General features: G+C 40.3%; 1 protein-coding gene across 3 annotated transcripts; it reads right to left on the reverse strand.

Moving 5' to 3' along the window:
* Positions 1-202: 202 nt before the first annotated feature.
* cbfa2t2 (CBFA2/RUNX1 partner transcriptional co-repressor 2) lies at positions 203-23,960 on the reverse strand. 3 transcript variants are annotated; one of them, XM_047347878.1, is made up of 11 exons: positions 23,577-23,960; positions 12,404-12,562; positions 11,960-12,201; positions 11,783-11,872; positions 8,705-8,889; positions 8,359-8,612; positions 6,376-6,461; positions 4,657-4,849; positions 3,313-3,381; positions 2,975-3,165; positions 203-1,820 (listed from the first exon to the last, which is right to left on the reverse strand). In XM_047347878.1, the coding sequence occupies exons 2-11, from the start codon at positions 12,534-12,536 to the stop codon at positions 1,473-1,475; spliced, it is 1,791 nt and encodes a 596-aa protein (XP_047203834.1). In that variant the 5' UTR covers positions 12,537-12,562; positions 23,577-23,960; the 3' UTR covers positions 203-1,472. The 3 variants fall into 3 exon arrangements, with proteins under 3 accessions (XP_047203834.1, XP_047203835.1, XP_047203836.1); XM_047347879.1 differs by lacking the exon at positions 23,577-23,960 and adding an exon at positions 14,970-14,991; XM_047347880.1 differs by lacking the exons at positions 11,783-11,872; positions 11,960-12,201.
* Positions 23,961-25,861: the final 1,901 nt, after the last annotated feature.

Raw genomic sequence — 25,861 nt, forward strand, 5'->3', positions numbered from 1 at the left:
ACATTTAATTCAATTTAAGGGCAAATAAAAAAAAGCAAAACTAGCATGACAATATGCTACTATTTTATATATACATTTACCAGGGGAGCCAATAATTGTAGTAGGGGGATGTATATTATATTACTGGGCAAGGTTATAAACTCACTAAATTAACCTTTTTATTGCACTTGCTCAGAATAAACAAACACAGAAATTAAGTAAACAATTTTGAAGTAGCTCTACTTTATTCCATACTTCATGTCAAGATAGGTTTTTCATATGAACTGATGCATTATAACAGGACATATTTTTAGAATGAAGAAGGGGGAAAACTGTGGCTCAAAATAAAGGGTGTCTCTCATAATCTTCTTTACAAAGTCATCTTACAACAAACAAAAACATGAAAATCTCAGATGTAACAGCACAGTAGGATAAAATCAAAGTTCATCACTAAACATAAGCCTAACTGTGAGAATAGAAGAATGATTTTTGCACATGAATACAGCTTAGCTCCTGAGATTTTCTGTCAGACAGAGTTGTCACTGCGACACAAGGTTCAATGACAATTTGTGGTTAATTCATAACTAAACTAACTAAAACGGATAACATTAATGTTCTTAATCTTCTGATGCAGTGGTAAATGATTTTTGGAGCAACATGTGACCCTGTAACAAGAATGAAAGTCATGACTGAATGTTTTTGATGAACACGAATGACATGGAGTGAGAAGAGTTCCCAGTAAAACTCTAAGGATTTTATGTTCCTAAAAGACACTTCTGGGCCATGAAAATGACTTTTAAAACTTTGGTGATGAAGAAACATCTTGAAATACCTGAACCCTTCATTTTAATATTGCTTTAACAAAAATATTCATATGCTTTACAATATTCACCAACACCACGACGTTTGACTCATTCACACATATGAAAAACTGACAAGTTGGTGAGGACATATTTATGAATAGAGAGGAGCTGCACTGATAGCACTCAGGTGGCCTGTTGTCAGATTTTTTCCTAAACAACAAAGACATATGCTTTAAGTCTGGTACTATTACACTGTTTACATTTACCAACACTACCTCCTCGTCTCAATTTTGTACACAGAAACATCAGTGACATTGTTTACGGGGTGGGAGAGTTGTATGTCTTCCTTTAAAAACTTTCTCTCGTGATCAATCATCAGTTTTTTTTTTCAGCCCAGATCCCGGATTTGGGGTTTTGGACCAGAAGGACGTTTCCATCTGTTATGGAGATCTGTTCATCCAATGGATGCATACTAAACAAGTCTCTTTGTCCTGTGCCAAAGCCAAAGTCCCAGTTGACACATCACTCACAACAGTCATCCATAATCTGTCTTTATTTATCTGCCAAAGTATGATGAAAAAATCTGTTATCCTAACTTAACCCAAATACTTTCCTCATGCTGCTGATTCAACTCTTCCCCAATAACACAGAGGACAGTTGTTGTGTTAAATTCTAAAGTCCTCTGCATCCTTAATGTCCATTAGTCTCAGGGACTGAGGCTGGGGTGGAGGGAGTGGAGGACCGAGAAGCAACTGAGGCCTTCTCTCCACCTGGGCTGGCCGAAGGCTTACTGTCAGGAGCTTTGACCCCAGCTACACTAACAGGAGACATCCCAGCTGCAGCTGCTGCTGCTGTGGTCACAGCAGCTACCCTGTTCGCAATGATGGCAGAGACTGGTTTGGGCTGAGCTTGAAGTCCCGGACTGCAGATGAGATGATGCCTTTCCCAGTCTTTGTGCTGGCAGAAGGACCCACAGTAACGAGCGGCGTTGCAGCCGCTGCATGTCTCGCTAGCTTTACGACCACAATTCCAGCAACACTAAAAATAAAAAAAAGAAGCAAAAGAGATAGGTTGTTATGAGTGTTGAAACATGCTGGTATACAATTAAGAGTTCAGTTCCACTTTTTTCCTAAGGAAGCTTCTTATGAAATAGTTTGTGGGTAGAAGAAACAAACACAACGTCGACAGTCTGTTTGCTCTGATTTCTGAATGAGTTTCTGCACTTTTTAATTTTCTCACAGAAGAAAAAACTGTGAAAATAAAGGTGGCAAAAGTGTAGTTATTACTATCCAAATTTGCTTCATCCTGATCCAAGACATTGAGCTCTTCAGCCATTACTTGGGAAGGATTGCATTTTGAGCGACTGGCACTTCATCACAACTGTTTGCTTTCCCTTCAACATAAAAATCCACCTTTGGATGCACACATATCAAGACCCTCTTCATTAAAAAAGATACCTCTCTATTTAAAATTTTGTATTTGAGGCCTATTCATTGTGCCTCTTGTCATTCACTTTATCTAGGGCGAACATGCACAAAGTGGCTGATCTTTTTGTTTAGCTGTCTTGGACTAAAGAAATCTGACCCTCACATCTCATGGTTAGTTGGGTAAAGCTGCCTTCCTAAGGATAAATTATGAATTTATAAGCTGCAGTTATCCATTTACACAGTAAATACAGCTAGACTTAAAATTGATGGCAGATTTAGATTTTAAGTAATATTCTAATTTGACTAACATGCTTGTTTTGACTGTAACTTTTATTTATATATTGGAGTTTCCCTGGTTAGGGGAAGCAGGTTAGCAATTAAAAGAAGCATTTGATTTCTGTAATACCAAAAAATACTTAACTTTAAACGTATATCTGCCATGGGTGTGAGCAAATGTAAGCCTAATTGTATATTGGGGACTTTTAAGATTTATTTACTCATATTTTCTGCTGCAACTTTCACTTATTTGTGTTTCAGTAAATGCTGAGAAAAATATCTACTTGCTTAGATTGTACATGCCACATTTCTAGTTGATTAATCCCAAAAAATGGGGACTACTTTTGTACTGTGATTATTTAAATTCTAATAATATTCACAGTAGCTTTTACTGTAACCATGCTAGCCTAGTGTTAAATGTTCAAATCTGCATTTCTGAGAGCAAAATTGATAACTTTAATATTTTAATATGCTTCCATCTCTGCTCACCTCACTCGAATCCTCCTGTTCATTGATGACCATGATGGCATCCTCTTGAGCCTTCCTCTTCACCTCAGCCAGAGTCTTCTCCATTTTTGCTCTCTCTGCAGCGATCATCTCAAAAGCTTTTTGCTCGGCCTCTGCCACTGCTTTCTGAACCTCGTCCATGGCCTGACGCTTCACTTCATTCACTGCCTCTTCTGTACATGAAGGGAGGCAAGTGTTTAGAGTTTACTTCCCTTCGTGAGCTCAGCATACAGCAGTCTAATAGATATGTTATATATATCATCTCCAAGCAGTCATCTTTGTCTGTAAAGTGGTCTGAACAATTTCTGTAAAAGTTTTACCCGCTTTCCTCCAGATCTCATCGGTAACGTATGCTGAAGCTGGCCGTGGACCAAAGTCCCGCTGGGAGTCTGTGGGAAAGGTAGAAAGAGAACACATAAGCACCTGTTAGGATTTTAAAAAGTACATTCACTTTTTAAAATAGCGATAACCTGTGAGACTAACAGCACAATCAATATAACAGGATTGCTGAGAGAAAATTATCACAGCTATATACTGACAGTTTCTTTTGCATCAAGCCATTCATTTAGTCACTGATGCAAACATGTCTGCATATTTAAGACACACAGCCAACATAATTGTTGGTTGTCAGATTCTTGGACTGATCCAGCATCTGACAGCTTTAGAAAGGAATGTGTTTGGCTTGCAGGAAAAAGCAGACCAACAAGCTGTGTTAATATTCAGACTGTTCCCTCAGATTTCTCTCCCTGCATCTCAGCACACTTCTGTCTCTCCAGGTCTGCTGACTGGCGTATTTCCTCTTCCCCTCATTTCTCTGGTCCCTTTTCCCTTAATTCTTTCTTCTCATTCCTTTCATTTCCATCCCCTCTCTTCCAACAAGCCATCATACACCCCCACTACCGTGGCCCGAGCCCAGGCGAGCAGGCGGGCTGTCCGGCTGTGAGCCCAGATGGCGCGCTGGCGAGTCAGCCAGCTCTGGGTCTCTGAGCCTGCAGGACGGCAGGACGGCCCTTCTGTGGCCGATATGGCCAAGGCCAGTCCTGGCACCTGTTTGTGACTATAGAGCAGCAGGGGGATGGCAAGGCTGGCACACAGAGAGAACACTGCCAGTACACAGCAGACTGGGGGTCTAACTGTGGAAGGACTCACACTGACATGTGAATTCATGGGTGCAACTCTGTTTATAGCCACTAGAGAATGTAAAGAGCATGATGCAGAAATTAGTTTGCCAGTAGTTTGATGTTATCTCTAATTTTCGACGCCAAAATGGGAAAGTATCATAATATTCTGAAAACATTTGGAAGAAGTTTCAAACAATTCTAAACAGAATTTTAAGCTTTCATCATGTTGTCATGTTTTAAGAATTTAAACTGATTAATAATTAACCACTTCTTGTAGATTTAAGTCACCAGAAAATGTGAGAATAAGTAAACAGGTAATGGACACAAAAAGAGTCCAACATTTAAAACTAAAACTTGCAGTATATTTACATAAGGCAGAAATTTCTGAGGAAAAATCTCAAAACAGAGAAAATCCATGAGCAAAAATAACACAAAGTATAATGGTTCAGATAAACAGATTTATTTCAGCACAGAAGCAATGGCAAAGTTTGTTGGTAAATAACAACAGTTTGAGTCAAAATTACAGAACGTAAAGGAACTTACCCGACTCTGCAGAGAGCGGGCTCTGTGTTTTGGAAAATGGAGCAGATCCCGAGGCTCCTTTGCGAGGGTCTTCCTGCTCACTCGAACGTCGTCTCCAATAGTTCAGTTCCTCTCGATCCGACTCCTGGCAGCGTCTGAGCACGCTCACTGATCTTCGGGTTTTCTCCACCATGTCCACGATACAGTTCAGCACCTGGATTTTGAAGTAAATGCATAACTTTGTTAAACTTTACTTTCTGGTATAGAGTTTTGACATATTCCGAAAAAAAATTTGGAATGTTGTCCTAAATACCCACTTAAAGTATATTGCAATGGGATAGGAGACCAATTATTTCCAACTTTTTAACTATTACAGTCAATTTTAGTCAACATTTTAGTCAATGACAATATTGCTCAATGGATATTTAAAACCTAACTGACCTTTTGTATAACAGAACTTTAGGGCATGCCATCAAAAACTCTCTAATAAACGTAGCATTGAAATTTTGTGATGTTTAACTTCATGACTCTTTCCAACAATATGTACAGTATGTAGTTTATCCACATCATTTAATAAATGTAGAAATGTAATGAGAAAAATTGGGTCAATGCTAAAAACATATGGTTGTTTCTATTGTGCAATATGTATATTATATTCCTGGTTAACCATTTATTTGCATTGCAATAGGTTATTTGGCCTACAGTCATAAAAGTAAGTTAAAATGTTTAGACTTAAATAATTTTTCAAGTATTTATTTGATCACTTGTAAATTATGGATACAAAAGGCGTTTTGCAACCATGTCTCAGTGTAGGGAGCCACAACAACAGATAAATATTTTTATAAACTGATGAGCTGGAGAAGTGGGCATTCAGTGTTTTATGCCTGCTTCTTAAACTGTGGCAGTACCAACACTACGGGTACTTGAACTGCTTTCATTAATACTCAGAAAAAGATGAGATGAATGAGATAATAAGAAACATTGGCCAATAAGATGGGTTGTTCAAGAAATGTTGACCTTTGCTTAGTAAGAATTATTTCTAAACAGCAGTGTGGTGGAGAAGATCTTGAGGACTTCCAGTACAAACTGCTATCCAGTACTGCAGCAATCACTCAGCTCTATATGCAAGGCAGCCATAGCATTCAAGCTCAGAGTTGATAAGAAACCTCTGGCTTTCCCACTTGGAACTCCAACTTAACAGGACCTGTCTGATAATTCCTAAAACTTGGAAATATCAAATATATCTGAGTAATAATGGAAAGCAGCTAATAATGCAGTGCAAATGAACAAGAATATCTTTTACTTCTGCTGTTTCTGTTGTACTAGTACTTTAAAATGTCTTTTATTGTGGTGTTACGAGAAAAAAATGAGGTTCAAGGAGTATCGAAGGACCACCGACTTACGATAAAGTGTAATTTCAACAATTCAGACCTAAATTTGCAACCACAAAAACCTTAATGGGCCTAAAAAGCATACAGCAGTCTAATAGATATGTATAAATATAATCTCCAAGCAGTCATCTTTGTCTGTAAAGTGGCCTGAACAATTTCTGCAAAATTATTCATTAGCCTTTGAAAAATATATTTACAGCTATGTCGATCCGAGAGCGTCACACTAATTTATCTTTACTGTCAAAGCTGTGAAAACGGAACATTTCTTCTCAGGACCTTAGTAAAACAAATTACATTCCGTCCATATCACAAACCATCAGCCAGCAGTGGTGCCTGCCTGCAGTCTTACATGATCCAGATGCCTCCATTCATCAGCCCACTCTCTGTCTGTCAGTCTGTGGTCCACCGGCTCCTCACGGTATCCTCCGTTAGTGCCTAATTAGAACGCACACAAGACAGATAGCAGTCTGATGTGATTAACATTCTTTTGAATGAAGGATTAGCCACAAGTGACAATGAGTGAGTGAAAGATATGACAGAATACAAAAAAATGTAAAATTTTAGATTGTTCCTTCATCATGAACAAATGTCAGAGCACAAAATCTCCCTAGTAAAAACTCTACTAAAAAACAAAATAAAGTTGAAAATCAAAAAGCAGTCTCAAACAAAATCAAGTCTGACAGCAATGATGTGAGGTTACTGCTTTGAGAAATGAGACAAGAAAGAAGGCATGGGACAGTGAACAACAGAGGTGGAGTGAAAGGGAAAACCTATGATGCAAAACAGACTCTGACCACGCAGAGCTTGCACACATCTGGAAGTCAGCTGTCAACCCCACACACAAACAGACACACACAGTACTCCCCCAGCACCTCCCCTCCTGCAGCTCACAGCATTCCAGCAGGGAGACACTCAGGCTGAGTGGAGTGGCTCCACTCCTAAACACAACCAGCCGCTCTGACACTCGCTGTGGATCCCTGCGCCCCACATACACAATTATGTGATTCCCATCGCTGCTTGACTTAGGCAGTATCTAATTATACACTGAAGAGAAATTACAGTTTGCACACATTGGGTTGAGCTTATGCAAAAGCCAAAAAAACATCTTGAACCCATGTCCACAAATATAGGAAGTGCATTAAAACACATGCACAGCGTACAAAAAAGGTAGAAGCCATAATCTCTTCAATCTGAGTTAAAAAAGGGCAACAAGAAGAATGATGAGCGCACAGTCACACAAACACACACACACATGATGTTGCCTTCCCAAAAATCTTCCCGACTTCTGGATCTCATCAGCGTTCATCAGTTCAAAGCTACGACTTGGGGGAACTGATGTGTTTATCCTTGTGTGTGTGTGCTTGTGAGTTAAGTGGTGGCAGGCGGGTGGGAGGCTGTCGGACAGACTAAAGGCCTCGTAAACACAGCACCTCTACCCTGAACACATTTAGGTGTACGTGCGCTTGCACGTGCAAGAGCGTGTGTGTGTGTGTGTGTGTGTGTGAGAGAGAGAGAGAGAGAACTACTGCTGTTTCCACTGAGTGCTGACAAGCCCCAAATGGAGAGGCAGATATACACCAGAGTAGAACCAAACTCCCCTTGCCTGGACAGTATGGCTCTGTTTATAGACATATCAGGACTCCAAATATATACCAAGATTTTAAACAAACACGCAGACCACCCATTATTGCGTACAGATTAGAATATGATATGTATGTGTGTCTGTTTTAGTGGCGAAGCATGTGAATGTTTAGCTACTTACAGTGCTGCTTCCCACATTTTCCTCATTATAGAAAAGTGATTTATTAGAAAAAATATATGAGGTTACATGATTTGGTAACCGACTTAAAGGAACAGTTTGTGAGGGTCACATTTGTACAAAAAGTAGGCAAAATCTGACTATAAAATATTTGATACATTATTTAAAACTATGACTTTGAAAAAATGCCATTTTAAGCAGTAATATCATGTCACTTATGTTGTCATTGTGATTAAGAAAATGATCATCATGCCAATTTAAAGGCAGGTAATGTATGGTTCAAATGTGTAAAATAAAGGTTCACTTGTCAGAAACAACGTTTCAGTGTTCTTGTATGTTCAGTGACTTCTTGGTTGTTTACGTCACCATTTACAGAGAAATATTAACAGCAACTTTTGGGCTTGTGCAGGCTTATAACAGTTGCTTATTTTTTAATCCAAGTAGATAGAAGTTTATATTGCCAGATATATAGCTATATATTGCTATAGTATATATGGCATAAAGAGTCAGGTAATGTACTCCATTCAGTTACAAGCTGGCACATTTTAAAAGCTGTGTGACGGAGTCACCTACCAGGGAGTCTGGGCCTGTCCTTAAGTTCACGGATCTCCAGCACACGTTGGCTGTGCTCTCGGTGCAAGAGGTGTGGCGCTGCTATGTCATCCAAGGCATAGTGTTGCAAGGGTGGAGGAGTCGGGTGAAGCTGGGCAGTGAGGGGCAGCGGGTGGGCAGGGCTGTGTCGTGGAGCGGGGCTGATGGTGCAAATCCGTTTTGCTGCAGGCTCCATTGCTACTGGAGGACGTTCGTGGAAGCCGTTCTCCTTAACTCTAAACACAAGAAAATGTTTCTCAAGTTTATACTTTCTACAAACTACTTGTAGGTTGTGCTTTTAGAAGAAGGCATGCCAATGTTATCTAACCTGCTGGGGCTGTGTCGTTTGGTCCCTGCCTCAGGAGGTTCCATCAGCAACTCAGAGGAGTCTGGAGAGGAAGTCATGGTGGTGCTTAGCAGGAGGTGCTCATGCTGGGACAAGTACTGAGCTGGAGTCTGCTTGGCTGCTCGTGCACAGTGGAGCAGCTCCCTCTGCAGCAGGGGAAGATTTGCCTATAAAATAAGCAATAATATTGTTTTAAGTTACTCCATCCTGGTATTGACCGTAACACAGTTAAGGCTCAATTCATGACAACCAAATCTGCTCAAATGTCAAACCATATATAACAAAATTAGCATTAAGCTAAACCAAAGAAATCCAGAATTGACATTGCATACAAGGGAGAGATCAAAATCGTTGTTTTTAATAGGACTCTGCAGGAGAATTGACAACAGTACTAATTCACAAGGCAACTAAAAACAGCAAAGTAACTGGATACAATAAAATGGGTCAGTTTACCGAACAAGATAACATGAATTTGGCCAAGGAGTTCCTGTAAAGATCTGGCACCGGAGGAAGCAAAAACAGGGAGCTTGACTTCTTGAGGTTTGGCTATAAGGCTGGCTTTGGGTGTTGTTCTGTGGCTGACTCAATAGTGGCTGTGGCTTTCCTAATTCAAATAAAAAATGGCAGTGCTACCACTGATGATGATTGTTAACATCCCACATAGCAAGAGGGCTTAGCACACTGTGTTGTTTGGTAATTACAGTAAAAGTATGTATGATGGTACCGAGGCTTCAAAACAAATTAAGCAAAAGCTTCAGCTCTTTGTCCTCCCTTGCACTGTCAATTTTTCGATCCATATGGACATATTCATCCATGTCTGTGTGTTGAATCTGTCCATCTTGCTTTTGTTCCCTGCATTTCCCTAATTGGGAACAGACTTCAGTGTGTTTGCAATTACACCACTTCCTCACCCCCTCTGCTCCCTCTTCTTGAGCAACCAAATAAATAACCCTTGCCTTTTCATTTTATGACTGACCTCATCGTATCACAGAGCACTCCCAAATGGTACTTAAAGATTTTGTAAAACAGCACTCCTTTTTCTTTGAATATCATATTTTCTTTGAAGGCTCTGTAGCCACAGTTTGGAGAATCTCCTGCACCCTAACCTAAAAGATGCTCCACAACAACCCTGTGCCCATCTCTCAGGCTCCTCTACATCCCTTCTTTCCCTGGGGCCACCAGCTAGCGGACACATGTGCTGTGTCTAGGGGCTCTCTGAGGTTCAGTGAAGCGGATGCTAGTTTGCCGGTGCCTTGAAACCCAAATGCTCTTTTTAAAAAGGGACAGCGGCTCCACATGGCACATTGTAGACCATAAAAAGAGACTGGAACACTTTATAGGCATGTTTCACACTTCCGAATTTCCACTTTTCCCTACCTCCACCTGAGCCGCCTCTTTGTCTTTTCCACTTGCTTAAAGAATTCAGCCCATCAGTCCCGTCTCTTTCTTAACTCTCAAACATTTGGAATTAAGTTTAGTGGGGGGCTAACACCCTTGTAATAAATTAGTAGATGACAGTGAACAGAGAATTATCCTCTCAGGAAGACAGATGGAGGGGCTACATAAGTAAGTAAGGAATAAGTGTGGAAAAAGAGATTTCAAGAGTTTAAAGAACAGCACTACAACCAACTAAAGATTTATGGGCTGCTTTGCTGAGGGGAGCTCTTAAAAGGTATAGTGTTGCAAAAGCACTGGGTACAAAGAGCCACAAGAGGCTGTTTAACAAGAACTCATCTGCTACTTGTCAAGTCAAAGTGGAAGCCCTGATTGGTGCTTTAAACCATTTATAAAGAAATATAGTCAGCCATAAAGACTACACAAAAAATGTGGTTACTGATTATTGAACTGTACAGCTGTGTTCAAAACAGTGTGTTTATAAATGTGAGTAAAGCTCAAAATCGAATAGAATAGTTTTTATTCCCATGCATTGGGAACACTGCACATTCTATTCTACTTCAAACCATGAAGAACAGTATATCAAACTTTTACTGAAAATTAAGAAAAATTAACATTAGGCTTTTCAACAAAATAGCAGTGTCTGCATTTTTTTACTTACTCAAACATTTATTGTGTTTATTGTAACAGAAAAGCCATTAGGATTATTCCTTCCTGTGAACCATTCAGCTAATATTTAGTTGTATAACCACTGCTTCTGAGAACTGCTTAACATCTGTGTTGCACAAAGTCAACCAACTACTGGCACCTGTGAACAAATATTTTCAGCCCAGAATGATTTGATAGCATTCCATATTTCCTCTGCACTTCTTGGTTTTGCCTGAGAATCATCATTTTTGATGTCACCCTACAAGTTTTCAATCGCATTAAGGTCCTGAGATTAGGCTGGCTACTCCATGTCTTTGACTTGTTGGTCTGGAACCAAGATGCTTCTTGCTTACTGGTGTGTTTACAGTTGTTGTCTTCTTGAAACATCCATTTCAAGGGTATTTCCTCTTTGGCATAAGACAACATGATCTCTTCAAGCTCCATGATGCCTTGTATGCAATAAATAGGCCTGAAACCATAGTAAGAAAAACATCCCAATATGATGCTTGAACCATCATGCTTCACTGTTGTCTGACAAACTGTCTGCAGGCCAAGGACCAAAAAAGAACAATCGTACTTTCATTAGTCCTCAAAATGTTTCACCATTTCTCTTTAGGCCAGTTGATGTGTTCTTTGGCAGATTGTATCCTCTTCAGCAAGTCTTTTCAGTGAGACATTGCGGGGGCTCCTTGTCAATAGATTAGCCTCACACAGGAATCTTCTAATTGTCTCACTGTCAAGACCAGACCTTCCTTGATCAGCCTGGACCTGCTCATTGGTTGAGTTGATTGATCTGGTTAGTCTAGTGGGACTGCTATTATTTTGAACACAACTGTATCATGTGAAGTTATTTTTTTCACATATATTATTCGGATCAACTTTAAACTGGGGTTGACAGGTTGTGGTAAAATAGGTTGGGTATACGTTACTAACTGGAAAAGACAATAATGCTGCTGCCTACAACCAAAACCTGAAAGTAATCCAAATGCAAAGTCAGGAGGGGAAAGGTATATTTACCTTGAGAAAAGGAATAACAAAGGGCCGCAAGGGGAAGTTGGTGGCCTCCTGAAGCCGTGAATGAAACTCCTCAATAGTAACCGTTGAGTTCTAGAAGAAATGCAAAGTGAAGTGTATGAAAGCAGTGAACAGAAATGCTGTCTTTTTCCCCCTCCTCTTCAACTTCAAAGGATTTACCACAAGGGCCAGAACTAGGCTTCTGACACTGTCTCCAATCTCGGGAGAAATGTCGTTGCCAAACTGCTGCAGCGTGGTCAGGAAACGTTTCAGCTTGCTCAGTTGGCGAGCACCACAGGTGGCCGGCAGCTGTTGATTAGCCAGCGATGAGGATGAAGAGGAGGATGGTCCATTGCTGTAACGCTGCGGTGGAGAGGGCACTGCATTCAGCGTTGGTGGGGAATGATGATTCCCATTGGTCACTGGGAAAAAGATGTGAAGTAAAAATGAGCTCTGGTGAGTGGTTCCAGATGCTCTCAACTTATTTGTGTGAATAGCCCTTCGTTTTAAGTCTGAGCTGGCAGTTTTACCTTAGGAATACAAATAAAGTTTGAAGTGGAACTGACAAGCCTAGTTGAAGCGATAAGTGACAAAAATGTAAGGAGACTTTTGAAGTTTTCTTACATGCTGTGGTGGAAAAGGAGGCCGGACGAGGACCACTGGGGTTGACAGAAGGTAGAGGTGGCATTGTGGAGCTGGCACTGCTGCTAGGGGCTGATCTGGAATGAGTCTTAGCATCCACAGGCGAACCGGGCATGGCAGGGGTCTTCTTCTCTCTACTGTCTGCGGAAAGATTGCAAGAGGTCATCTGTGGGTCAGATCCTTATTATAAAATATGCTCTTGAATCAAGACACTTTTTACAATGAACATCAGACTCCAGATATCCGAAAGTAATTTTTACTGCCAGTAGATAAAATGTGAGATGTATATATTTGATTATTGAGCAATCAAAAAACTATAATGTGGAACTTCAGTTGAAACTGTTGCAGTGAACAGCTCAAAAGGGCAAAACAAATGTTTGAATGAAAGAATGAATGTATAATACAAACAACAAAACAAAAAGGCCAGTTCAACTATTAGCTCATTATTTAAAATTAATAGAAAATATTCAAGTCTATAGCTGTGGAAGAACCACCCCCCAACAAACACATGCACACACACACTTCACATCATATAATACATACTGCCAGGGCACCAAACACCCTGCCCCTATCAAAGAACCAGATGTCTAAAGTTTAGCCCCTCACTCTCACCCATTCAGATCAATAGCAGAAGAAATCCTGAAGAAGTCTATTGTGTGGGAGTAGAAAGCCCCCTCATTGAGATCCCCACTAAACAGTGTGTGTGGGGGGTTGAAGAAAGAATCCAGAGACATGGAGAGAAAGGGACAGAGCCATTTCACGCTTTACTAACAAGATCGGCAAAGCTTTTGAATGTTAAATGCAACTTCTCAATATGCTATTGATGGTGAATGAGACCACCAGATAAGGGTTTTGGAGAGAGTGTAATGGGGGGCGTGGTTGTGGTTGGAGGGGGACGTGGGATCAGAAGCTGTCTTTGTCTACAGGAGATCCATGAAGCCCGGATGCTGTCTCCCTTTAGAACGGATCAGACTTTTCTAACTGCTTCAAGAATTGACGATTAATAGACAAGCAAGGTCTTATGGGTCACAGGTCAGGAGAGAGCAGCTTTCAAAAAGTGGTTTCATGGTTTTAGGGCTTCAGCTTCAATAGAACTCTTTATATCTTTTTCACAGCTATGAACTCTTGATAGCCTTGAGCCATTGCTTCCCAGTTTATAAAGGGTTAAGTTGGAACGGTCTTATCTGTCAATAGCTAACTCTAAAAGCCAACTCAATGGATATTTTGGCATAAAAACGTGTAAAATTACAAATTTAAAGGATCAATAACATTTCAAGGGAAAAAATCTGAACACATGAGGATGCAACCTCACAAAACTCTCTACATTATTCTTAACCCCGTTTGCCTTTTGTGTCCTATCTGCAAACTGTCAGACTCTGCCCTACACAACTCATCTGTCAAGTCTGCAACTCATTATACAGCTTTGACTGTTCATCCTTCGTTTTCTAGTCCTCCACCTCTTTTTCCCCTACATCATTCCCGTTTTCTCAGCTCAGCCCTCTGGCCTGCCTGCCATCGCTCCACCTGTTCACCGACACAGGGGGCAGGATGGAGGGATCTACGCAGACATTTGGATTGCCATACCCACCACACGTGCGGTCTGCCAGCACACCGCAGGAAGCAGCCTGCGGCAAGCAAGCACACACGCATGCACTGGTTCCAAAGCCCTGCACACTCTGTCCGTATGGCCAGGAAATTAGACTGACATCTCAATAACAGAATCAACGGGGCATATGGCCTTAGTGTCAACATTGTTACCATGTAAACAATTTTACACAACACACACATACACAAGAGCTAGGATTCTGGCTCTTAGTTTGCACTAAAATGTATTCAAAAAATCTTTGTTAAAACATTTGCAAACTGTTTACAAAAAAAACAAAACATTAATTTTATATTAAAAATTAAATATTCTTTCCAGATGCTAACTGCATTTGACTGACATGCAGACATAATGCCAAAGAAAATAAACATGAACAACAACAACAACTTATTTCATGACCTATTTTGGAAGGGAGCTGGGAAATGAGGTTGCAGCTGTGTTCGCGCAATCTTAAGACATGGCAGGGTCTGTCGTGAGCTGTGCCAGAGGTAATGGCCTAAACAGGAGACATCAGGTGTGTGTGCATGTATTGCTGTCAGCCCACAGAGAATTGCCTCTGCTTGTCAATTAGACGCTACACATAGCTGGATGACTTCATCTGGATTACAAGCACCTGAGGTCTGTTGTATACGGATACAAGACTTTCAGAGGGGAGCCAGCTGTCACTGCAGCCACAAAACACATAAGCGCCGGGTGCATAAAGTGGTCTAATGTTAACTCAGGTGAATATTGGTTCAAAGGAGGATGTGGGGTGTTTGGTCTAAATGCCACCTGTCATCCTTGCTGTAATGGAACAAAGGAAAGGTAAACAAAGCTCCTAAACACACATAGACAGGACCATAAAATGCACTTTGAAAAAAGGGGACATATTTTGAAATGATTTCACAGCATATAATACCAACACTTTTTGGCAATCACACCAAAAACATTTTCACATTCCCCTACCACTCTTTGCTGCTCTTCACTTTTATGTCATCTTAGAGGAAAATATAACTGATAGATACCCTGTAGGCTACTTCTTGTGTATTTGCTTTCTATGCCAGCTTTCATTGGAGGGATGGAAAAGCAAAAATACATCTATGGTGATGGCTGTTGCTAGCCAGGTGTTTCTTGTTTGTTCAGCTTCAGGTGACGCTCGTCTGCATTAAAACATTCAGCCAATGTTAATTGCTTCTTCTTCCACAGGTGATGACTTGAAATGAGGCTAAAACTGAGAAAGAGAAAGCAATCACCTCTGTTGAACCAGGACACAGAACCAGTCGTGCTGAAATCAGGAAAAAAAGAAGAAAATGCTTCGAAAACTTTAACTTATCCCATGTCATACGAGAGGGTGCATAATATATATTATTTGTGGTTAAACATAAATCATGCTTGATATGGTGTATAAATACACACGTTTGGTGTTAGCGTGTATCTTGCTCTGGGTTTAACGCTGAAGTCTAAACTCTAAAAAGCTGGCAGCTGTGAGGCATCAGCCTGGTGTGCACTCTGCTATCTCTGTCCTGTCATATAGATGAGGTGAGAGAAGATGCAACACACACATGGCTAATTTATCATGGAGAATAAAAAATCAGAGGATGTGGAATGAAGGATATTGCTTCAGTTTACCATCTACAAACACATATATACTGCAGTCGTAACGGAGTTAAACTTTAAAGTCATTGTAGATTACTGTTAAATATTTTTTTAAATGAGGAATTTAGCAGGAAGATTTTGGACTTTTTAGTGGAGTGCTGTGGCTAACAGAATATTAATCTAGATAGCTAACATAGTCCCTGCAAAAGCTCTAAAGCATATTTAATGGATAATGAAATATAACAAAAACTAGCATGTGCAATGTAGGTTTGTACCTAGTGAGTATTTTTCGATGTAGGCACCTTTTAAAGGATAATTTTCAATACATGTTTACACTAAACGTGAGATAAATCTGATTTGAAAGTGCAGGTTTAGTTAATGTATGGACCTAATTTCATACCCTGAAATTAGTCTTAAGCCAAACGTAGCAGTAAAGGATTTACACTCAAGAAACCCATCTTACTAATAAGACCACCTATTGTACAACTTAGCTTAGTGGCTAAGAACTAAGACTTTCTCAGATTTATATTTTCTGTGCATGTAAGAATTCTGATTGTAAAACACATCAAACCAATCATTAACAACATTCTCACAGTGAAACGATGTGGCAGCATCATGCAGTGGGCATGTTTTTCCTCAGCTGGGACAGAAAGGTGCTGATAAATGAGAAAATACTGGACAATCATGGAGGAAAGCAATGAAGTTGGGTTTTAAAAATGTTAACTGAAATGCCATACTGTTTGATGTTTTCAATGTCAATTTTCAAAAACTTACTTCTAGTGAAATAAAAATGCATAAACATATGTTTGTATTGTCTTCGTTTTAAGTCTTTCTTGATCTTAGATGGTTGATTTTTTTTTCAACTGAAGCAGTAACCATTGTTCTTTTATAGAGAATGAAATGCTAATGAAAACTTTCAGACAATGAAACAGTCTCTTCAGTCATTTTTATCACTGATTGGTGCTCTCTGGTATTTTTACATTGTTCACTGACTTAGGTTGTGTTTCTTAAGCATGAATAATAAACTGCTTTAGCAAAATTTAAAATATCCATAGTTAAACTAATGGCTATCACTAAATGGAACATCAGCCAGTATAGGATTTTCACAGTACAATATAGTTGAGTTAAAATACCACATTTTCTTTGTATAATCCTAACATGAATAATTTTCTAAAATATATTTACAATGCTATCATTGCTTTTATTTAAAACACAGTTTTGCTGTTCTGCTCTTTATAGAGTAAAACAAGTAAGCTGATATTAGCAGGTTTACTGGTCAGGCTTTCTGCAGCCTGCAGCTAGCCTGCAGTCAGCTGCTAGATGGTACTGCTTCAGTTTCCACACAATAAATGTCAGAATCTTTCACAAAAGCCAAATTTGTCTTTATTGTAAGCAAGGGAAAAGTGTAATTACCTTAATTCAGCTCCCTGACTGGTAGCATGCCACAACAAGTGCGGGAGAGGCAGAGCTGTGTTACTGTATGCTCCATACAGCTCGAGTAATCTTGGGTCACTCTGACATTTTTCTGGCATTTCTTTTAAAGCACTTCAAACTGTAGGATGGGTTATGATGAGAAACCTTAGAAATTTTCAAGCCGTGGAATACTTTGATCCCGCAAACTGGTTCATGGCTAGATTCAGGAAAGCTGCATCTGCTGCTGAAATTATAACTCAAAATAGAAGAGCAAGAATCGAATAATTTAGAACACTAACTTTTTAACTTTATATTGAGCTTGAAATCAATCAAGAAAACCCAAAACGATTCTTCTGTATTATTCAGCACCTATTCTATTTATGCTTAGAATATCTGGTGATATACTTTATACTGTGTGCACAGAAGTGATAAAGTGGAATAATGCTTGTTTTCAAAATTCAGGTAAATTGTATAAAGCATTTCTCCACTTGTTGACAACTTTTGGAAATGGCATCATATACAATGAGAAAAGAAATCAACCAAAAGCACAGACAGCAGCAATTGATTTGAACATTAACCAGGCTTTCTTTCCTCCTCTTGTACCATATGGATTTAATCGGCCAAGAGCAAGCCAGCTGGGACCTCCAACAGTCACCTGTGAGGGTGGGGGGATGGCATAAGGGGCTGCTGGAGCCTCCTCCTTCAGGCCAAGGCAGCCCTAGCTGACATCCACTCATACACACATAAATACACATCCCTGCCTTGCCATCAATGGAGAAAGGCGAAGAGGGCGGAGGGGCATGGAGGGGAGGGAGGGGGTGGCACGAGGCAGCTGAATGCGAGCGAGTGGACTTAAATGCTGGGGAGACAAAGGCTGCACCTGGTCCCATTCCATCCGCACACAGTAACAATACAGCACACATCTGTTCCTCTATCCTGCGCTCCTGCTGACCTTCACTCACACTCACACAGCATAAAGATTCAGCGACACAATCAAATCCATTAAAATTAATTCAACAGTGCGTGCATGATCCCGTGAATGTCAATTGTTGTAACCTAGCAGATAAATAACAGGTTAAACGGCTCAGTGTTAAAACATTTCTAAAAAGTGTGTCCTTGGTTACTTTATTGAGTTCAAGCTGCTTCTCCCCTGGGACTGCAGGGCTTCTCAGCCATTAAAAGTTCAGCCAAGCTTAAAAGTTAGAAACAGAATTTCTAAATGTTGAATATCATTCTATGAAGTGAGACAGGAAAATTTCTGACCATTTTTTACTCCCTTGGAAATGTTTTACTTATGTTCCGAAACAACTGTGTAATTTCCTGAAAATTATATGGTTTTACTGTGCTATCACAACAAAACCGTTTAAGACTTTGAGAGAGTTTAAACCCAGCTCTGACAGGAACGGAGAAATTAGTCATCAATTTAAAGGCGCCAGAGCCGGTGAAGGCAGGATATGAACTGTGAGGCAAAGATGGAGGATGGGAGGGAATAACAAGGAGAAAAAAAATACTGTTTTCATTTGGTTTCATCAGGAAGACAAGCCTGGTTGTCAGACTCAGAGCCAGGCTGTTTTTCTTGGCTCTCATTACCACCTTCCAGGCCTGTAGACTACATATTTGGAAAAAACCCAATGTCAACACTCCGCGAGGAAGGCGAGCAATGGGGAGGTGGCAAGGTTGACAGTAAGAGGAAAGCAAGAAAGAGATGTATACAGTGACAGAAAGGGGAGGAATGGACAACTCTGGAAGATAATAAACAGAGCTAAAAAAAAAATGGGGCTGTCTTGTGTGCATGTGAAGAAGAAATATCTCTGAAATAAATTCCTCACATGTCCATGTGACAGAGTAATGGTGGGAGAAGCCCTTGCATAACCTCTTTGCACAGTGAGATAATTACAAAAACATTGCTGTAATCCAGCATGCCACATAGGGTAAAAGAAGGACTCACGGATGGAAATGTACTTAGTGGCAACTGAAAAAGAAAACGAAAGAGAGGACGGCAAGGCAGACAGACGCTGTCCATAAAATTGAGAAGGAGCAATAAAAAGAGGTTTGGCGATGTGATGCTGGAGGGAGTGGGACGTTTGGCAGATGTAGACGCGCAGCGTCCACGTGGATGTGAAGTCATGTAGCTGCGAGGGGAATGACGGGATGGGATCTGAAAGTACTAACCTACCAAATCTATGATACAGGAATTTTTATTTGCAATGAAGAAGATTAACTTTTAATAATTCTACCAAACAGAAATTAGCAATATCGTATAAATTATGGCAAAAACTGGAAATAGAAATTAGTCATCCTCTAATGATAACACTAAACTCTAATTGACATTATTTGCAAACCCCAAAAACTGATGAAGTTTGTTCCTTTGCCTTGTAAACTATTTATTCACTTTTAGTTTTACGATATTAACAATTGTGTTCATTTCTCAAACTATGCTTCAATTTAAATATTGTGTGCAGGACAGGTTTGCTGTAGTACTACTTCTGGTGTAGTAAAGTCAGTCAGTCATTTTCTACCGCTTCTTCCATAGTGGGTTGCGGGGAAGCTGGTGCCTATCTCCAGCGGTCTATGGGCAAGAGATGGGGTACACCCTGGACAAATACCCAGTCCATCGCAGGGCAACACACAAACAACCATGCACACACTCATTCATACACCTAAGGGCAATTTAGAGTGACCAATTAACCTAACAGGCATGTCTTTGGACTGTGGGAAGAAGCCGGAGTACCCGGTGAGAACCCACGCATCCACGGGGAGAACATGCGACTCCATGCAGAAAGTCACCCGGCCGGGAATCAAACCCAGGACCTTCTTGCTGCAAGGCAACAGTGCTACCAACTGTGCCACCGTGCAGCCCGGTGTAGTAAAGTAAAGTATTTAAAAACTGGAAGCTATATACGAACAATACCTGTGTATGTGGGTTTTTCACTCTAAGCGGTGACTGGCCCGGTTTTTTTTTTATCGCAAATATATTTCTAACATTGATAATGTTGTTTAATTAATCAACAAAATGACAAGTCTATTTGTCCTATTCTGCAACTTTCTTACTGTTATTACAACATTTGGATGAACTTAAAAAGTGAGCCCCATCACAAAAAAGTCAAATGAGTGGGAAACTGTTAAGTTGGGCAAAGAATGAAAAAGCTAAAATTAAAGTTTGGCTTGTCATCAACTGATTTTGGAGGACAGTTGATACTGAAGTAACAAATACACCCCTTTTAAGGCCTGTCTAGGATGTGGACACTTTGGCACAAATTTAAACATCGACCTAATAGGGACATTTCAAATCTGTCAACCAAGCTCTCAGACCTGCTCCTTTTCTAATGGCAGTAGATTATCTGTCTATCTGTACAACAATTCTCACTCTCTAGGACTGGTTAGCTCCTGATTAATGTGTTATAATCCTGATGATAAAGTGAAAACAAATGTCAAGCTCCAGCATTTAGGCCTGACAACAAAGTTTGCCTTACTGACCCTTTTCCTCTTATAAACCAAAACAATAAATCTTAACTGCAAAGAAAAAAAAATACTGCTTTTTCTCTAAGGCCATACTAATGCACAGAAACTCTGATTAAGTCTGTTACAGGAGTCCATAAAACAAAGTGCAAGCTCCAGACATGAGAAAGCAAAGCCAGTAATAGGGCTGCCCTGTATTACACCAGGTGTGGCAGGCTTTAAGAGCCCAGTTGACTGACTGGGCTCAGGTCCAACCAGATGTTGCTATCACCCCGTGCCACACTGGAGACTCAATTGAATTTTCGTTTATGCAGGAAACTTTCTCCAACAAGGCATATCTACAGTACCAGACAAACAAAGAAATGATCCTGTTTTAACACACTCTAGCTTTGGTGATGCAATGAATTAAGGCAGGAAGGCACATTTGGTTCACATAGTACATAAACAAAGCTGTGGATAAGCTCAGACCCCAGCTGTATGGAAGAGCAGAGCTCAACAGCCACTTAGAGAGACAGATAAGTAAAACAAAGAGGCCAGCTGTGCTCTGAACAATGTGAAGAAGGAGACCCGGAAAACAGTAGAGGATGGGTGTGTTTGTGTTGCACATGGGTTTAGGTGCTATTGCTGAATAATGTTAGGGGGGGGGTGTAATTTCTTTGTATCTGTCACAAAACAAACCTGCAGGAGGGAAATACCAAAGCATGAAAACACCAAGGACAGAATTTTAGAGAACACAAAAGCTTATGTGTTTTAAATTCTCACCTAAGTCTTAGGAGACAAGAAGTCAATGAAATGTGACTTTTTGTCTCTACGTTTTCTCACAATGATATGGGTCAAAAGAAGGCTGGAAAAATGAATGTCTCTAAGAGGTTAGTCATAGAGAGAGACAACACCTCCCATTTCTTCTCTACCCAAGCACCTTACAAATTAGCACACAATTTTGTAGTTCTTCTGTTCATTGAATGTTTTCCCAAAAGCAGCATTGGTTTGCTCTGGCTAACTATTTATGTATATTATACCTCCTACAATAACTCTGCAAAACTCTGCATTAAGACTCTGTTGCATTATAGTTGTGTTCTTTACATTGTAGGGATTAAAAAGTGTCTTATTCCATTGAAGAACAATAGCACTGGACCTACAAAGACCTTACCATGCTAATGTTTTAGCTACATTGCACTGTGCCTTTTAAGCTTCTTAAATCTTAAAAGCACAGTAAATAATAGTCTTGCTATAGTCTTGCAAGTATACAAGTAATAAACCCATTGCTCCTACACTTTGGATAAAGAAAGAGGCTGCAATATCAAAGGAAGGAGGAGGGAATTTCATACACACCTCTGCATACAAACTGCATACTAAATAATACACACATCAAACAAGCTGACACTTCCCATGATGAAACATTCATTTTTAAGCACTTCTATGTGAAATGTTCATGCTAAAAACAAATTGTAAGCTTGCATACACATTCTAATGAACAACCTCTCACTGAGCCCAGGGGCAACATATCATCACCCTTGCCAAAGGAACTAATAGAGAACTTCCTGCAGCAAACTCCACAAGCAGCTGCTCTGTTCTATGTGCGTACATAAGGAAACAGTGGTGGGCTATCTGTGATGAATTCTTTAGAGCAACTGGGCAGAGGTCATTGTGTTCCATTTATTCCAACACATTTAGCAGAGAAACTCACAGTTGGGATTGAGGTCAAAAAGATAAAAAAAAAAGGTGAAGAAAGCAATAAGACAAGTAACCTTGTAGTCTCAGCAGACAAAATGTCTGCAGCACACCTGGTTCACACATGGAGGAACACTTGCTCCCTAACACAAATATGTGCTTGTCATGGGTTAGATAAGAAACTTCAAAGCAACACAAGTCCATAACAGAAACTACAGTAGCCTGCAAACAGTTAAGGCAGGTAAAAATAAGGTCTCTGAATAAAAATAAAAATAATTGGAATGGGCTCCGTACAAACATATTTTCAGACTCACCGAGATACAGCACAGAGCCTGCTGTCAAGAATATGATAAAGTCCAGAAGCCCAGACAGGGGTCTCTGCTCTCAGGCTGTGCAGCCTACAGTTGCTCCTATCTCCCCAATGGCCTGGCCAGACATGACAATGACCAGGTCCCCCTTTCTTTTGTCTTTTTCTTTCTCACAACATCCCTGTCAGATTGCACTCAGAAATCGGGAAGATGTTTTTTGTGCAAGCTAAACCTGGGCAACATTGAGAAGGTAAAGCACTTTGAATTTTCTTGTTGTTGAAATGTGCTTTACAAATATTTTTGCCTTGCCTAGGCAGTGGTGTAACATTCGCATTTGCTCCCAGATCCCACTAATGTCAGGACGTCACGGTTAGACCCAGCATGAAAGTCATACACAGCCGTTTCCCTCCTCTTCCCATATGTCAGGGGTACTGTACAACAGATGCACATGTCTTCTTTACCTAGTTTCTTCCGCTCTGCTTGCCATGTGGAAAAATTGATTGATTTCTGGTTAAATGACAGCTGAGGAGGAGGGTGATCAGATATCATAAAAATTCTGACAAGATTGCATTTTCCACAAGAAAAAGAAAAATATAAAAATCTGGAATATAAAAGAAAAAAAAGTTAATTCATCATGCAACATATGAAAATGTTGCTGTTTTCTGTCTCTCTAAGGATTAGATTTTTCCAAGATTTTATTAAAATCTTGTTAAAGATAATATAGAAATGTATACTGAGCAAGTTCAGTGCAACAAATTAGCCTTAAAAAAAGATAATTGTATTATTATTGACCATATGGCAAGAAAAGCTGCGCACAAGTTGAGAAAGCCTCCCTCATACCTGAGTAGACAAGGATGAAGAGATAAAGAGGAGAGGATGATGAACCATCTGTACCGTACAAACCAGCTTTGGGAATTAGGACTGAACACACACACACACACACACACACACACACACACACACACACACACACACACACACACACACACACACACAGGCACACGCAGAAATACTCACAAAGTGAACTGTTTGCCAGACAACACACTCTCACTCACTTTCCTATAAATTAACAGGACAACTACACCCTGTAGCAACACAAACGTAAACTGGAAACACTTGTTCCTACCTCCACTCTAGTAGAGTCAGCTGCAGTGGCAGTTTTGCTTTCTCGTCCTCTGCTTTTTGTCCTCTTTTGTGACTCCACGCCTTCATATGTCAGGCATGTGTTTGCATTCCCACATATGTGAGCTCCTGCGCAGCAAAGGCCAAAGCCAGAGGCACAGATGGCACCCAGATGGAGATGGATAACTGAGCAGAACAGCAAACACTGCACTAACCAAATTCAAATTCTCTTGCTTACTTCCCTCCTGTCCTTGAGGTTTTGATGTTTCCTTTTGAAGCTCTCTGTCACTTTCTAGCTCTGTTACTCAGTCTGTTGAATCTAAGTCACTCTCTCTGACAGAGTCCCTGAATATGCCTCTTCTCTACACTAGGTCGATCAGGCTCTGAGCTTCCTACCCTCTCACTCTCTGCCTTTCAGCTCAGACTCCTCCCCAGTTTTCCCACATGCTGGTCCCTCCTCTGTTTTCATGGGTCCAGTGCTCAAGACGTCACAAACTGCCTCCCTCTGAGCCCCACCTCCCAGTCTCCACATGGATTCTGGCCAGTCCTCCACTGTAGACTGGCCCCATTCAACCTGCATTCACCGGCGATGGACCCCGCAATTAACATAACTAATTGCTTTGGCACCTAAAGGCTAAACAGAGGCTGTGCCAAAAGAAGACAATCATAAGCGTGTGTGTGCATCTGCATATGCATTAGGGTGGGTCTTTCATAGTCTTGTTCCCTTCCACCCTCCCCTCTACCCTATTGAGAAGAGTATGGATCTCCCTTTAAATAGTTTTACGCCATCCATGCCACCTCCTTTTCTCAGGATGAAGTTCTTTTGTCTCTTTAATGCAGCCAGCTCAACTTCGAACCGTGACCCAAAACAAAAGCGGGACACTTGAGGAGTGTGAAAGAGTTTTTCTGCTTCCCATCTACTGGTCTCCTTGTCTTTACTAAGTTAAACCTAAATTACCAACTGATTTATGCTTGACCTTGTGCACAAGTGGCAGACACAATGTGGGTCAAGATAATGGCCCCTGGCTGAACTCATAATTAACTCTTGACTCCTGGCACCTAATTTTCTACAAATTTCCCGCTCCAAAATTCTATATTTTATCAGACTCAAATGTTGAGATTTTCCTAGTTGTCTTTCATATATTCTGGACATTTGAGTATAAAACACTCTAGAAAGAGATTTGATATCTGCATGTTTCACCATAGTCACAACGACAGCTTCTCCATGCCTAAAGCAAAAGTTCTCAACTGGAAAAGTTGGATTAAACCCCTGGGTTGGTAGTCAGTCCACACCTCACGTGGAAGAGTTCAAGGATCTAGTTGTTTGTTCAAAAGGATAGATGATTCGGGTCTCATTTGCAGTTATGCGGACACTGCATGAGTCTGCTGTGGAGAAGAAAGTGTTGAAACAAATAATCTATCAGATCTGATATGTGAAGACTGACTAAACAGTTGACCAGTTGAATAAATGGGGATAGATTGTAATGCAACATTTTTAGATAAAAACATACAATACAATTCAATTACACATGAGATTATGTTCATTGTTGATCACTTATCTTCAAACATCATAAAAATACTTAACTACAGTAAGTAGTTACTACATGAGTACCAAACGGTTTGTTTATATGTATGAAACGGAAGAAGGCAGGGATGAAGTGGAAGGCAAGTAGGTAGGTAAGTGGATAAGAGATGGGGCTGCACGACATTTACTTAACTTGTAGTACTACAGAAAAAAACTGTTATAACTTCATTTGTGAATAGCACAAACCTTACTGATTTTCTATCATTTTTTTATGGATTTCTATTAATTACATGAAAATGTATTGTTCGTTTTTTATTGCCACAGGGTTGTAGCAGCCTGCATTTGACAGAATGTTCATCAATTACAATCACTGTCTCTCCTCTCGTACGTGTGCTCTATTCAGGGTGCATCTGGTCAGTCAGCAGGCTCACAGACAGGACCAGGTGGCTGAGAGGGGGAGTAAGGAAGGAGTGAAAAGATGGGAAATTGCAGACGGCCAAGCATCTGTAGATATGTATGGTAACCAACATGCTATTGGAGCAAATAGAAGGTAGAAAACAGGCCTCAGTGACAGATAAATACACAAGTTGAGCAGTTTTAGCACTGACGTTCTGATATTTTCAAGACAAAATTTTAATTAGCGGAAGAAACAATCTATCAACATCAGATACATTTTAAAAATATTAGATTGGGAACATGTCTGTTTGAAGCTGGTACATTCTCATAGGATTCATGGTATGCATTTAAGCAAAATCTGCAGCTTT

Source organism: Girardinichthys multiradiatus, chromosome 20 (genome assembly GCF_021462225.1).
Source record: "Girardinichthys multiradiatus isolate DD_20200921_A chromosome 20, DD_fGirMul_XY1, whole genome shotgun sequence".
In the NCBI taxonomy this organism is placed as follows: Eukaryota; Metazoa; Chordata; class Actinopteri; order Cyprinodontiformes; family Goodeidae; genus Girardinichthys; species Girardinichthys multiradiatus.

Coding starts and splice junctions, on each gene's coding strand:
- cbfa2t2 (XM_047347878.1), bottom strand. CDS start 12,536: ATGCCCGGTTCGCCTGTGGATGCTAAGACTCATTCCAGATCAGCCCCT. Junction 8,613..8,704: donor AAACGACACAGCCCCAGCAG/GTTAGATAACAT, acceptor TCTTGTGTTTAG/AGTTAAGGAGAACGGCTTCC. Junction 1,821..2,974: donor AACAGGAGGATTCGAGTGAG/GTGAGCAGAGAT, acceptor TTTTATTTTTAG/TGTTGCTGGAATTGTGGTCG.